The 15,924-nt window shown below is 37.2% G+C and overlaps 1 protein-coding gene across 50 annotated transcripts in view; it reads left to right on the forward strand.

Annotated features, from left to right (window-relative positions):
- Nucleotides 1–15,924, forward strand: part of OSBPL9 (oxysterol binding protein like 9) — a 185,664-nt gene that overhangs the window by 145,475 nt on the left and 24,265 nt on the right. For 29 of the 50 annotated variants that reach the window (XM_009001204.5, XM_054236220.2, XM_002750811.7 and 26 more), the window contains 3 exons: nt 4,938–4,976; nt 9,557–9,647; nt 10,736–10,840. In XM_009001204.5, the coding sequence (XP_008999452.2) occupies nt 4,938–4,976; nt 9,557–9,647; nt 10,736–10,840 (235 nt within the window). The remainder of the gene's footprint in view (nt 1–4,937; nt 4,977–9,556; nt 9,648–10,735; nt 10,841–15,924) is intronic. The other 21 variants (XM_002750813.5, XM_078331722.1, XM_002750812.7 and 18 more) reach the window with 1 other exon arrangement.

The following is a 15,924-nucleotide window of genomic DNA, read 5'->3' on the forward strand; positions in this document are numbered from 1 at the left end:
GTTGTGAAGTGTAGTTGGTACAAACTTAAACTCTGGTCGATTTTTACCAAATGTTTTAAATCATGCTGTAAAACAATATTTTAATGTAATTAAAATCAGGGACTTCAAATGGTTATTCTTACAGGCAAAGATAGAGATTAACATTTTTAAAGTTAGAGAAAGATCAATTTGATTTATGTAGTTTTTATAGTCTTGCATAAAATAGGTACAGATAAATACTGTTGATTACTTATAATTTGAGCCTTTAATTTTGTCAGTTCCTATTGAATATCCTAAGTTTAGACCAGTGCTATACAATAAAAATGAGAGCCATAAATGTGATTTAAAATTTTCTTATAACCACATTTTAAAAGGTGAAAAGAAACAAGTGAGATTAATTTTAACGAATTATATTAACCCACTATACCAAAAATATCATTTCAACATGTAATCAGTGTAAAAATTTATTAATGAAATAGTTCATATTCTCCCGATTTTTTTTTTTTAAGAGATAATGTCTTGCTCTGTCACCCAGGCTGGAGTGCAGTGTCACAATCATAAATAACTCACTGCAACATCAGACTCCTGGGTTCAAGCAATCCTCCTGCCTCAGCCTCCTGAGTAGCTGGGACTACAGGTACTCGCCACTGTGCCCCACTAATTTTTAAATTTTTTTAGAGACAGGGTCTTGCTTTGTTGCCCAGACTGGTCTCAAAACTCCTGGCTTCAAGCGATTTCCCCTCCTTGGCCTTCCAAAATGCTGGCATTACAGACATGAGTCTTTTTCTTTTTGTACCAAGTCTTCAAAGTCATGAAAGTATTTTATACTTTGAGCTAGCCATATTTCAAACATTCAATAACTGTGTGTTACTGTAGCTACCAAACTGAATCTCACAGACTAGATTATCCTTGTAGGACTGAGTTGGCTGACTACAGATACTTTTATTATTATTATTACTATTATTATTATACATTTTAAGTTCTGGGTTACATGTGTACAATGTGCAGGTTTGTTACATAGTTACACACATGTCATGGTGGTTTGCTGCATCCATCACCCCATCATCTACATTAGGTATTTCTTCTAATGTTCTCCCACCCCAATGCCCCCACCCGTCGCTATCCTTCCCCTAGCCCCCCACACCCCTACAGGCTCTGGTGTGTGATGTTCCCCCTCCCTGTGTCCATGTGTTCTTATTGTTCAACTCCCACCTATGAGTAAGGACATGTGGTGTTTGGTCTTCTGTTCCTGTGTTAGTTTGCTGAGAATGATAGTTTTTAGCTTCATCCATGTCCCTGCAAAGGACATGAACTTACCCTTTTTTATGGCTGCATAGTATTCCATGGCGTATATGTGCCACAGTTTCTTTATCCAGTCTATCATTGATCTGGGTTGGTTCCAAGTCTTTGCTATTTTGAACAGTCCTGCAATAAACATATATGTGCATGTGTCTTTATAATAAAATGATTTATAATCCTTTAGGTATATACCCAATAATGGGATTGCTGGGTCAAATGGTGTTTCTAGTTCTAGATCCTTGAGGAATTGCCACACTGTCTTCCACAGTGGTTGAACTAATGTACAGTCCCACCAACAGTGTAAAAGCATTCCTATTTCTCCACATCCTCTCCAGCTTCTGTTGTCTCCTAACTTTTTAATGATCACCATTCTAACTGGTATGAGATGGTATCTCATTGTTTTGATTTGCATTTCTCTAATGACCAGTGATGATTAGCTTTTTTTTAATGTTTGTTGGCTGCATAAATGTCTCCTTTTGAGAAGTGTCTGTTCATACCTCCACCTACTTTTTGTTGGGGTTGTTTGTTTTATGTACATTTGTTTAAGTTCTTTGTAGATTCTGGATATTAGCCCTTTGTCAGATGGGTAAATTGCAAAAATTTTCTCCCATTCTGTAGGTTGCCTTTCACTCTAATGATCGTTTCTTTTGCTGGGCAGTAGCTCTTTAGTTTAATTACATCCCATTTGTCTATTTTGGCTTTTGTTACCATGCTTTTGGTGTTTCAGTCATGAAGTCTTTGCCCATGCCTATGTCCTGAATGGTATGCCTAGTTTTCTTCTAGGGTTTTTATGGTTTTAGGTCTTACGTTTAAATCTATAATCCATCTTGAGTTAATTTTGTATAAGGTGTAAGGAAGGGATTCAGTTTCAGCTTTCTGCATATGACTAGCCAGTTTGCCCAACACCATTTATTAAATAGGGAATTCTTTCTCCATTGCTTGCTTTTGTCAAGTTTGTCAAAGATCAGATGGTTGTAGATGTGTGGTGTTATTTCTGAGGCCTCTGTTCTGTTCCATTGATTTATATATCTGTTTTGGTACCCGTACTATGCTGTTTTGATTACTGTAGCCTTGTAGTATACTTTGAAGTCAGGTAGCGTGATGCCTCCATCTTTGTTTCGTTTTTTGTTTTTTGTTTTTTGTTTGTTTTTTGCTTAGGATTGTCTTGGCTATATGGGCTGTTTTTTGGATCCATATGAAATTTAAGGTGTGGTTTTTTTTTTTTTTTTTTCCCAATTCGGTGAAGAAAGTCAATGGTAGCTCGATAGGGATGGCATTGAATCTATAAATTACTTTTGGGCAGTATGGCCATTTTCAGGATATCGATTCTTCCTAGCCATGAGCACGGAATGTTTTTCTATTTATTTGTATCCTTTCTTATTTCCTTGAGCAGTGGTTTGTAGTTCTCCTTGAAGAGGTCCTTTGCATCCCTTGTTAGTTGTATTCCTAGGTACTTTATTCTCTTTGTAGCAATTGTCAATGGGAGTTCACTCAGGATTTGGTTCTCTGTTTGTCTGTTATTGGTATATAGGAATGCTTGTGATTTTTGCACATTGATTTTTGTCCTGAGACTTTCCTGAAGTTGCTTATCATTTTAAGGAAGTTTTGGGCTGAGACGATGGGATCTTCTAAATATACAATCATGTCATCTGCATAGAGACAGTTTGACTTCCTTTTTTCCTAGTTGAAGACGCTTTATTTCTTTTTCTTGCCTGATTGCCCTCGCCAGGACTGCCAGTACTATGCTGAATAGGAGTGGTAAGAGAGGGAGGGTATCCTTGTCTTGTGCCAGTTTTCAAAAGGAATGCTTCTAGTTTTTGCCCATTCAGTCTGATATCGGCTGTGGGTTTGTCATAAATAGCTCTTGTTATTTTGAGATACATTCCATCAATACCTAGTTTATTGAGAGTTTTAAGCATAAAGAACTATTGAATTTTGTTGAAGGCTTTCTCTGCATCTATTGAGATAATCGTGGTTTTTGTCTTTGGTTCTGTTTATGTGATGGATTACGTTTATTGATTTGCCTATGTTGAACCAGGCTTGCATCCCCCAATGAAGCCAACTTGGTCACGATGGATAAGCTTTTTGATGTGCTGTTGGATTTGGTTTGCCAGTATTTTATTGAGTATTTTCACATCGATGTTCATCAGGGATACTGGCCTGAAATTTTGTTTTTTAGTTGTGTCTCTGCCAGGTTTTGGTATCAGGATGATGTTGGCCTCATAAAATGAGTTAGGGAGGATTCCCTCTTTTTCTGTTGTTCGGAATAGTTTCAGATGGAATGATACCTGCTTCTCTTTGTGCCTATGGTAGAATTCGTCGGTGAACCTGTCTGGTCCTGGACTGCTTTTGGTTGGTAGGCTATTAATTGCTGCCTCCATTTCAGACCTTGTTATTGGTCTATTCAAAGATTCAGCGTCTTCCTGTTTTGACTATAGATATTTTTAAAGTAGATTATATCTTTCAGATGTCCTTAGATCCCAGGTTGGATGAATTAAATACATCTTTGACTTAATAATATTTTCAACTTAAGATATTTCCCCAAAACTTTTTCCTGCATAGACTTTGTTTTCATTAGTATTTGTTAATTTCTCATCAGCTTTTTAAAAATAAACAGCTTTAAAAATAAGCTCACCATCTTAAGGTGCACACTTCAGTGGTTTTTATATTTACAAATTTTACAGCCATCATCATAATCTAATTTTAGAAATATTTTATTACCCCAAAAAGAAACCCCTTACCTATTAAGCAATTATTTCCTATATAGATGGTCCCTGCTTAACAATGGTTTGACTTAGGATTCTTTGACTTCATGATGGCAAAAAAGCGATATGTATTCAGTAGAAACTGTACTTTGAATTTTGAGCTTTGGTTTTTTTCCCTAGCTACTGATAATGCCATATGATAGTCCCTCACTATACTGGGCAGTGGCAGCGAACCACAGCTCCCAGTCAGCCATGCAATCACAAGGGTAACCAGCTGAAACTCTGCACTGTACTGTGTTGCCCAACTGTAGGCTAATGTAAGTGTTCTGTAACACGTTTAAGGTAGGTTAGGATAAGCTATGCTGTTTGGTAGGTTAGGTGAATTAAATGCATCTTTGGCTTACAATATTTTCAACTTTAGATTTATTGGGAGGTAAACTTCTTCATAAGTTGAGGAGCATCAGTACCTCCCTTAATCCTCCAGCAGCCTCCTACCTCCACTCCATCTAGCCCTTGACAGCCATTAATCTGCTTTCTGCTTCCAGATTTGTCTATTCTTCACTCTTCATGTAAGTCGAATCTTACAATATGTGGTCTTCTGTGACTAGCTTCTTTCACTTAACATCATGTGTTCCAAGGTTCATCCATGTAGAGATCACTTTTGCCTAGAATTTTGAACATGACTACAGTTCTACAGGGTATTTCCACAGTGAACTTAGTAAAATCCCTGTATAGAATAATTGCTGTGTTGTTGGTGTTGATTGTTGTGTAGCCAGTGTTTGAATTGTGTTTTGTTAAGAATGTACACATGGAATTAAAATCTTAGTGGAAGCAGAGAAATCATGTTCTAACATTATTACTTACCTGGTAAAATAAACTTTCTTATAGGAGAAACACACAAGGAGTTACTTAACTATAAGAATGAAGTTAATATTTTTAACATTTTTCCTTAAGGACCAGAGTAATGCGGAGAAACACGCAGATGGAATGATAGTAAGTTTAATCTAATCTTTTTGTTTCCCTTTACTTCTGCAGAGCATTATAACCAGTCATATCAGGAGAAGCCTGAATTACTACTCATTTTTCAATGGCAACTACTCACTGCTTTTTGTTGTTGACTCTTGCAATTTCCTTTGAGCTGTCATCTTTCAGCAATCATTTGCAGGGGAAATGACAGTCTTAAAATTTTTCTAAGTGTGGGTTCAGATTGAATCACTTTGCATGTATTAACTTGAAGGGTTAATCATGGTATGAGTACTCAGCTTTTACAATTAAATAATGCATAACTCAGTGCCACATTTCTTGTCTAACTTCTTTTTTTCTCAGATGAAAGCGGGGTGGGGGAGAGTACAATATTGAAACACACCTTAATCTATTTAAACATGTTTATAAGTTCTTATTATTTTATCATTTATGTTTAGTTTTGTGTGTGTAACTATCATTGTTAATGTGGTATGTACTGCATTTTTTGTTGGAACAATTTGCAGTGTGAATTCTTTGTCCTACAGCCATTTTCTTATTCTTTCCTCTCTCTTGCCTTTTTACCTTTCCCTTATATTCAACTTCCCTTCTAAAAAGAAAGAAGAAAATTGTATTATTAGGATTGCCCAGCTGGAAATAAAAAGAGTTTGAAGGTTTGTAGTTTGTGCTTACCCTAGTTTTATGGTAACTGAGTGACCTCTGTTCAGTCTATATTCCTGAAGCAGGGGGCAGCCTCTTTTTTTGTCCTAGACTTTACAAATGCCAGCTTGTCTGAGATCTGGAAAAACATTTTGTAAATCTTCAAATATATCTCATGATTGTACTTGAAAGGATGAGCATGTTATCTTTATATTTGGCTTTAAATTTTTTAAATTACATACCTGCATTTGCATATTAAGAAAGCAGAAATAAACATGTTTGGAATTTGAATTAAATACATCGGAATTTTTATCAGTTCAAAATGTGAGCCATGGTGATACAATACAATTGTATGATATAAATGTAATACAAACTGAAATCATATCTCTTCTTTGATAGAGATACTATCAAAAATTGTGAGCCTCATAGGAAAGGACTGTATGTATTGTCTAGCATTTTATGGTCCCCAAAGACTCCAAAACCAGGCACAATTTTATAAAACATACCAAAAACACTTGATCATTTGCAGTGAAAAAAATCTAGAAAGTTTGTGCTTATAGAAAATGTAACAGAAAAACATCTTTGAATCATTTGCTCAGGGACTAGAGCATATTTTCCTTAAGAGTTTTTATTTTAAAAAAATAGAGGAACTGTTCATGGTATAGGCCTTAGAGGCAGGCTGCTGGGGTTCAAATAAAATAGCCCTGCCACTCACTACCAGTGACCTTGGGCAAATTACTCAACCTTTCTGAGTCTTAATTTCTTTTCCTGTAAAGAAAGCTGACCTTAGAAGGCAGTTGTAAGGTACAGAACAAGCACAGTTAGTGATACATACATGTATTTGTATGTGTATGTATCGTACATTGCATTACATGGGTTTCATTAATGTCATAACAGATTAGGGCTGAGTAGTAGACTTTTTTTCCTCTCAAGCTCTGCACATTTATTTTTAAAGCAGATTGTAGAATGTAATGTGACATATTTTAACCTGAAATTGACTGACTAAGAACTGTGGATAAGAATAGCAGAGTTATTTTCTCTATCAAAAACAACAAAAAAATTGTTGAATACTTCTAATATACATGCTGTCAAAAGACAAAATTACAACAAATATAATCATAGACCTAATTGGCTTTTATTCAAGATGCGTAAATTGGGTCAGCCTCCATTCTACAAAATAGAATGAAAGGTCCCACTGGGCAATGGCAGAGCAGTGGGTTTTGTAAGGTGGGAATTGTAACAGGAAAAAATGCTGATTGGCTAACATCAGATTAATTTTCTTTTAAGGGTTAAAACAGAGGGCACCTCCATGTTACACTGACTCAGACTGGAATCTCCTATTTTCAGGGGAAAGAAAAAGGTCTTTTTTGAGATCCACTTGCTTTCTTAGAGTTTAATTATGTGGCATTTAGCAAGAGTGACTCCTTTTTGGTTTGGTCTAGTCTGTTGGGCCCTAGTGCAAGAGCTCAATCCAAAGCAGTGGCCTCCCATAATTTTTGTTTAGCAGTGCCAAAAAGTTTTAAGTGTTTTCTTTGGTTGACAAGCCTAATTGTAAGAACATTTCATCTGGAAAACAAAAGATTGCATACAAAAGAGAATTCTTGTCCCTGTTCCAAAGTTATTTTATTTCTTACTCTCTTCAGTGGGAGGGGTAAAGAGGTGACATATCCATTCCTATATATCAAAGTGTGTTAATGGTGGGATTTTGTTTTTTTTTGTTTTGTTTTGGTTTTGGTTTTTGGTTTTGTTTTTTTGAGGAAAGCACTGTGTGAACAAGGAATTTATTTTAGAAACAGCTCCAGGTTTGTTGAGTTACTTGTTTAGTTATTATGGCTTGGTCCAGTATCTGAAAATAGAAGCAAAGTAGTAACCTTTCAAAAGTTCTTATTCTTAGCACCCATATAAACACAGACTTTATTTTGCAGACTAGGAAACTGAGACCTGTAGAGAATAAGAGACTTAAGGTTTCTAAGGAATTAAAAACTCTGTCTCTGTTTCTTTGCTTTTCTCAGTGCTTCAAAATATTCCCCAGTTCAGTTTCTTCACTTTTTGGCTTTTTTTAAATTATTACTGATTGTTTTGGGGATGTCTTCTCTAAGTGTCCTTCATTTTTCAGTTAAAGTATTTATGGCAGATAGACTATTGTAGTGACAAGAATCAGAATTCTTATGTTCAATCACTTGATTGAAGAGATCTTATTTAATGAGTTTTAAATAATCATGCAGAAAGAGAGCTGGGTGGTTTTTTTGGTTAAATTTTTTTTCTTTAACAGTCCTGGACACTATGTTTGTCTGTTTTTCATGTGGCCAGGAAAAAAAGTTTTTTAACTTAAACATTACGTGAGAATGCTACAAAAACTTTACCATTATCTCAGTTTCTATTATTAGATGATTTTAAGGGTCTTTGTTTGTTTGTTTGAGATGGAGTCTCATTCTGTCGTCCAGGCTGGAGTGCAATGGCATGATCTTGGCTCACTGCAACCTCTGGCACCTGGGTTCAAGCAATTCTCCTGCCTCAGTCTCCCGAGTAGCTGGGACTACAGGCGTGTGCCACCACGCCCAGCTGATTTTTGTATTTTTAGAAGAGATGGGGTTTCACCGTGTTGGCCAGGATGGTCTCGATCCCTTGACCTTGTGATCCACCTGCCTCAGCCTCCCAAAGTGCTGGGATTTACAGGTGTGAGCCACCACGCCCAGTCAGATGATTTTAAGTTTCTCCAACTGCTTTTTTGGGCTTATTCATTGGCAAAATATTTCTTTTACATTTCTGTTTTAGTATCTTCTGTTATAAGCACTACTTAACCTATATGTCAAGTTCAGTTTTCCAGATCAAAGAAAGGTAAATAACGTAGGTTTTTATTTCTTGGGTTTGCCCAGGTTAGTCTTCTAAATGGTGAATGTAAACTTTGCTTAAGCAAAGACCTTGGTTTAACATCTACACACCTGCCCCCTGCCCAATCAGTAAGTTATGGAGTTTTCCTTTTAAAATGTCTTCATGCTGTCGGAATAATTTCTTGACTTAGAATCAGGGAATCCTAGACTTTTCTCCCCTTTAAAATTAACTATATGTCCGAATTTTTTTTTCTTTCTTCTAAATCCTCAGAAATCAAGCCCTCTCCTCCACACTCCCCAGTTAGAAGATACATCTCTTTCTCTTCAGTGACCATAAAACCAGACACTTAACACAGTCAGCCTTCTACATCTGTGGATTAAAAATATTTGAGGGGAAAAAAAAAAGTGCCTCTTTACTAAATATGTATATATTTTTTCCTTATCATTATTTCTAAACAATACAGTAAATGATTTATATAATATTTATGTAATAGCAGATGTCATAAGTAATTTAGAAATGATAGAACTTAAATGGGAAGATATGTGTAGGTTGTATGCAAATACTATATCACATTATATCAGGGACTTGAACATCTGTGGATTTTGGTATCCTCAGGGGCACTTGGAACAAATCCACCTTGGATACCCAAGGAATGACTGTACTGTGTGATAGCAGCAGTATGGGATAGAAAGATGAGATCCTAGTGGTGCAGATATATTAGCTGGACATTTGGTGTAACACACCAAAGCAAGTGAAAGAGAAAAACAATATTTGTGGTGAATTAAGAATTTGAGAAGCACTAAATTGAATTGAGAGGTGGTTTCGACTTCCTGAAATCTCCCCCACACCATTTTATAACTCCTCAATTTTTCCATTTAGCTTTACCTCCTTCTGTAACAGAGATTCATTCATTTTCTTTCCTTACTGTGCTTTGTTAGAAGAAACTCTTACACTTCTGTATAGAAAATGTGTTTCATTTCCTCTTTTCATTTTGATCAACATATCTATATAGCTACCCTCAGGATATTGCGGTCATAAATGTGGGCATTTCATTCGTTTGGGAGGGTAGCATGAGAAGAGCATTTAACTAAAAATAACTATACTGTGTTTCTTTATCTTAGAGTACTATTAATCCTGTAGATGCAATATATCAACCTAGTCCTTTGGAACCTGTGGTCAGCACAATGCCTTCCCAGACTGTATTACCTCCAGGTAATTGAGGAAAATGTTTCACAGATTCATTGATTAAAAAAAACTTAATTTGTGTGGCTGTCATAGCAGTCTTAGCTCTTACTGTTTGTTTTTCTTTGTTTTTAATAAAAAAAAAAAGGACTCAAAAAATACAGCTAAAAGTGAACTGGAAAAAGATAATAGTGTTTTGATATTGGGGCTTTACTGAAGTGTGATGAAAGTGATTTTGGTATTCAAAGTGAGATAGAAAACAAACATGGTTACTAAGATTTGGATTCACTGGTAGGATAGAATTCTATGACTCAGAATTCATGGCTAGCAAGGAAAATTTACTGTACCTTAATTAGGGTAATCCAGGGATGTTCCGTTTTGGGGTATTCATTGTAGCTCTGAACAATACCAATGCATGTTCATGGTAGAGTTTAAGGATGATGAGAAAGGGAAGAAGGAAATATATAATGCCTACTGATCAGATGACATCTGTATTTTTTTTTTTAAGGATAGAGCAATAAATGCTATTTTTAAAAACTATCAAAGAAGGGCTCAGGGCTAATACCTAGCTACACTAATTCCTTTTGCCCTTTTGTTGTATCTAACATTTCTGTATCAGAAATGTTGTATCTAATAATTTCTGTTCTCAATGATGGCATAGTGAAGTCAGAAATTATACTATAAAAGGGAAGAATCTTTTTAAATATATTAGTAAGTATGTGAAATCCTTTTGTGAATTTTTACTCCTTAAGTGAATTAGCTTGAACTTCCTCTCAGGGCTAAAGAGGAGGATGTACTGTACACCACTTCATATTTTACGTAGTTTGAGGCTCAGAAACACATCAGAAGCATTTGTTGGTTTTACAGAGTAGTTATACTGCAGTATTGGCCTACAATAGCTGGTCTTTTGATATTCTGCCTTTTATCTTAGTACCCTTTAGCCTATCATCGAGTTTAAGAGACTAGGAAGTCAGAAGGAAGGAGTCGCATGGAACTAGACATAATGAAATAAGAGTTTCAAAAATTACTGGTCTTCAGGATTTTGAAACCCAATTATGGGTAACAGAATGTGTGTTTGGCTGTTTCTGTACTTTATTTTACATGTTGAAATTTTCTAGAACCTGTTCAATTGTGTAAGTCAGAGCAACGTCCCTCTTCCCTACCAGTTGGACCTGTGTTGGCTACCTTGGGACCTCATCAGACTCCTACACCAAATAGTACAGGTACAGATTTGCAGAATTTCTTTATTTCTCATAACTCTTCATTAACATTTAATATTTGTATGTGACCTGTGATGAGGTGGGGGAAAAGTTGAATAAATGTGTATTTCTGTTGGAGATATCTTGGTTTTAACATTACAGTTCCATACAGAAAGTGGTTAGCTTTGAGATTGAAAGAGAAGCTTTCGTAAGTAATTATTATTTATTTTAAAAATATTTTTTTTTCTTTGGGAGGCTGAGGCAGGTAGATCACGCGGTCAAGAGATCGAGACCACCCTGGTCAACATGGTGAAACGCCGTCTCTACTAAAAATACAAAAAATTAGCTGGGCATAGTGGCGCGTGCCTGTAATCCCAACTACTCAGGAGGCTGAGGCAGGAGAATTGCCTGAACCCAGGAGGCAGAGGTTGCGGTGAGCCGAGATCGCGCCATTGCACTCTAGCCTGGGTAACAAGAACAAAACTCTGTCTCAAAACAAACAAACAAAAAAAATTCTTTTTTTTTTTAATTTTTATTTTTGAGACAGGGTCTCACTCTGTCACCCAGGCTGGAGTGCAGCAGTACTTTCAGGGCTCATTGAAGTCTTGACCTCCCAGGCCTCAGCCTCTCAAGTAGCAGGGACCACAGGCACACACCACCACATTTGGCTAATTTTTTTATTTTTATTGAGAGGAGTCTCTCCAGCCCAGGCTGGGCTCAAACTCTTGGGCTCAAGTAGTCTTCCTGCTTCAGCCTCCCAGTGTGCTGGGATTATACAAGCATGAGGCATGATGCCCGCAGTAATTATAATTTAAATAAAATAAAATATTGCCGAGTTTTTTTTTTTTTTTTAACCTTAAGATATATTTTGGTAATCTATGTTGACTTTTTGAAAAATTTACTCCAGCTAGACTTGTATACTGTCTTATTTGTGAAGCTGATACAGAAGTGCACAGAATAAAAACTGAAAGTCCTCTTTACTCTCCCCCTATAATTTGCAACTTGCGTTGTGTGTTTTTATTGTTTTTGTTTAAACCTAAGTTAGGTCATGTGTTTCTGTGACTTTCACTTTTCCTTTAACAAAGAACACTTAGAGAATTTTCCATGTTTGTAAAATTAGGTCTACAGCATTCTTTTTACAGCTGTCTGAGCAGATACTGCTCGTTTTTTCTACTGATGGACATTTCACTTGTTTCCAGTGTCCTTCCATCATAAGCAATATTTCGGTGATACCTTTGTACAGCATCTTTGGCATATGTGTATTTTTTTAGAAAACATTTATCGATCTTCACCTTTTTTGCCAATTTTATAGTCAGAAAAAAGATAACTTCATTGTGTTGTTTTTTTGTTTTTGAGATGGAGTCTAACTGTCGCCCAGTCTGGAGTGCAGTGGCACCATCTCAGCTCACTGCAACCTCCACTTCCCGGGTTCAAGCAATTCTCCTGCCTTAGCCTCCTGAGTAGCTGGGATTACAGACACGTGCCACCATGCCCCTTAAATTTTTGTATTTTTAGTAGAGACAGTGTTTCACCATGTTCACCAGGCTGGTCTCAAAACTCCTGACCTCAGGTGATTTGCCTGCCCTGACCTCCCAAAGTGCTGGGATTTCAGGCGTGAGCCGCTGTGCCTGGCTTGCATTTTCTTAATTTGTTTAGACTTATGGTCTTTATTTTTATTTTCTGTTTTACAGGGATGCTATCAGTGCTAGATACTAGATTTATTGTTTTAAAATTAATTAAATTTATGTTGAGTAACTTGCAGAACCAAACTCAAGGAAGCACCTAGCATTTTTCACACTGTTAAAACTGGAAACCAGAACCACCCTTGAAGAGGTGGGAGATCAGAGATCAGGCTCTTTGTTCATCCTCAGATTTTTTTTTTCCTGGGTAGGAATTTTCCTATGTAATAATGAATAATGGCCATGTGATTTTAAAAATTCAAATTAGTAAAGGTACTTATGCTATTACTTTAATCTTTACTATTTAACAGCATGGGCAGGTGCCTTTGCATTTTGAAAGAAAAACAGCTCCCTTACTTGAAGCTCTTTGAGAAAGACTGATAAGCAATTTGAATAATGAAATTGAAATATTTTGGCTGACTTCTGTATTTCCTGAGCAGTGTCACCTCTTCTTCATTTAAAAAATGTACCTGTTTGTTGTTATTCATATTTTTATGTCAGAATTTTGAAACAGCCAAAATTCCAAAATTTTTCTGTTTTGAAATATATAAAACTAGCAAGAGACTTTGAAAAAGTGAGGAGCTTGGCTGGGCTCAGTGTCTCACGCCTGTAATCCCAGTACTTTGGGAGGCCAAAGCAGGCGAATCACAAGGTCAAGAGATTGAGACCATCCTGGCCAACATAATGAAACACTGTCTCTACTAAAAATACAAAAATTAGCTAGGCATGGTGGTGTACCCCTGTAGTCCCAGCCACTCGGGAGGCTGAGGCAAGAGAATCGCTTGAACCCAGGAGGCAGAGGTTGCAGTGAGCCGAGATCGCACCACTGCACTCCAGCCTGGTGGCAGAGTGAGACCTCCAAGTCAAAAAAAAAAAAAAAGAAAAAAAGTGAGAAGCTCTTCTTATGTACATTAATTTTAGTAAAAATTATTTCCAGAAGATAAAAATTAAAGATTGTCTTCTGAAAACTATTTCAGTTGAAGATATTCCAGAAATCTAACACTTTAAATAGATTTAAAGAAAATTTCAAAATTAAGTTTCTGTGATTTATATCTTACTTGACTTTTCATTCTAACTTCATTTTCTCTTTTCTTTCCTTCTCTTGCTAATACAAAAAAGTAATAAAGGAATAAGAAACAATGTTCGCTCTCCTGAGTAAATCTCAGATCTTTTGTTTGCACTTCCCACTCAAACTTATTTTCTTCTTAGATACATTTTCATTTATGTGATCACCTGGAATATTTGCATGCTACTTAATCATTTGCAATTCCTGGTCATTTTTTTAAAATTCTAATAAGAAAAAGCTGCTTTTCTCTCTTATTTTTTCTGTTGGGTAATAAAGAGAATATGAATTTATTGACTAAGAAGGTGAGCTACCTTTGAAATTTCCAAAATAAGCATGACCTTTAGGGGGTGAACTTTTTGTGTTATCTTTTACAAAGGGCCTGGCACAGGGGCTCACACCTATAGTCCCAGCACTTTAAGAGGCCTAGGCGGTTGGATCATGAGGGCAGAAGATCCTGGCCAACATGGCGAAACCCTGTCTCTACTAAAATACAAAAAATAGCTGGGCATGGTGGCGCGTGCCTGTAGTTCCAGCTACTTGGGAGGCTAAGGCAGGGGAATCACTTGAACAGGCAAGTTGGAGGTTGCAGTGAGCCGAGATTGCACCACTGCACTCCAGCCTGGCAACAGAGCGAGACTGTCTCAAAAAAATAAAATAAAATACTTTTGTGAATGTGATGACTGAATGTGGCAGACTGATGTGTTCTTTTTCATAACTATTGAACCATAGGTATAGGTACAGGCAGAAATCCATAAGTAAGGCTGGATTCTTTTTTTGAGGCAAAATATCACTCTATTACCCAGGCTGGAATGCAATTGCATAAACACAACTCACTGCAGCCTTGACCTCCTCAGATCAAGTGATCCTCCTGCCTCAACCTCTCACTGAGCTGGGACCACAGGCACATGCCACCACACCCAGCTAATTTATTTTATTTTTTTTAAGAGACGTGCTCTCACTTTGTTGCTCAGGCTGGTTTTGAATTCCTGGGCTCAGGTAGTCCTCCCATCTGGTCCTCCCAAAGTGCTGGAATTACAGGCATGAGCTATTGTACCTAGCCTGAATTCATTTTATTGCTGTCTTCAATTTCTTCCAGAACTGTGGCCCTGGCTTTCAGATTGCCATCAGTGACTTAATAAACTTTAGTCTTCACCAAACATCTGTAGATTAGTATAAATTGCCTGACAGCCCTTAGATGCTCAGTAAGTTATATTGATTTTAATACTCTATTTGTCGATTGATTTGATACTTTTTTGTTCTTGCTTTATTACTAGACAAGGTACCAGAGGATCATCTCAGAGATTAGATGGCAGTCTTCTTTCTCTGGGTCTCCATTAATTTCCATTTCTTTAGTTAGACTTCTTAGGAATAGAAAAATGTTCTTCTGAATCTTTTCATTTTCTGTGTTCTTCTCATAGTAGCCCTCTATTTTTATCTCCACCTCTGAGTCTCTGACTTAGGTGGAAAAGGAGAGAGGAATTTGGATGGTTTGTGCATTTTCCATATGATTGCTAAAAAACATTGAATGATAAGAATGTGATATCCTGCAATATTTTAATGTTCATGTGGTCTTAATATTCTTTCCATTCTGCCTTCCCAGTGGTTCACTGCTGATTTTTTTTTTTGAGATCGAGTTTTGCTCTGTCGCCAGGCTGGAATGCAGTGGCACAATCTTGGCTCACTGTAACCTCCCAGATTCAAGCAATTACCCTACTTCAGCCTCCTGAGTAGCTAGAATTACAGGTGTATGCCACCATGCCTGGCTAACTTTTTGTGTTTTAGCAGAGGCAAGATTTCACTGTGTTGGCCAGGATCATCTCAATCTCCTGACCTCATGATCCCCCCACCTCAGCCTCCCAAAGTGCTGGGATTACAGGGGTGAGCCACTGCACCCAGCATCACTGCTGCTTTTTTTCCTTTTTTTGAGACAGAGTCTCGCTTTGTCGCCAGGCGCCAGGCTGGAGTGCAGTGGCGTGATCTTGGCTCACTGCAACCTCCACCTCCCGGGTTCAAGCAATTCTCCTGCCTCAGCCTCCCAAGTAGCTGGGACTATAGACGCATGCCACCATGCCCAGCTAATTTTTGTATTTTTAGTAGAGATGTGGTTTCACTTTGTTGGCCAGGATGGTCTCGATCTCTTGACCTTGAGATCTGCCCGCTTAGTCCTCCCAAAGTGCTGGGATTACAGGCACGAGCCACCGTGCCCGGCCCTCACTGCTGCATTTTTAGACATCTGGATATGCAGTGTAAAATAAGAGCCCTGGTGCCCCATAGGTAATGGTATCTGTTGTGGGACTTGGAATTCACAACTCATATAAATGCCCCCTTACTAATATTAATGATAAACTTTAATTATAGAATGA

Source organism: Callithrix jacchus, chromosome 7 (assembly GCF_049354715.1).
Source record: "Callithrix jacchus isolate 240 chromosome 7, calJac240_pri, whole genome shotgun sequence".
Classification (NCBI taxonomy): domain Eukaryota; kingdom Metazoa; phylum Chordata; class Mammalia; order Primates; family Cebidae; genus Callithrix; species Callithrix jacchus.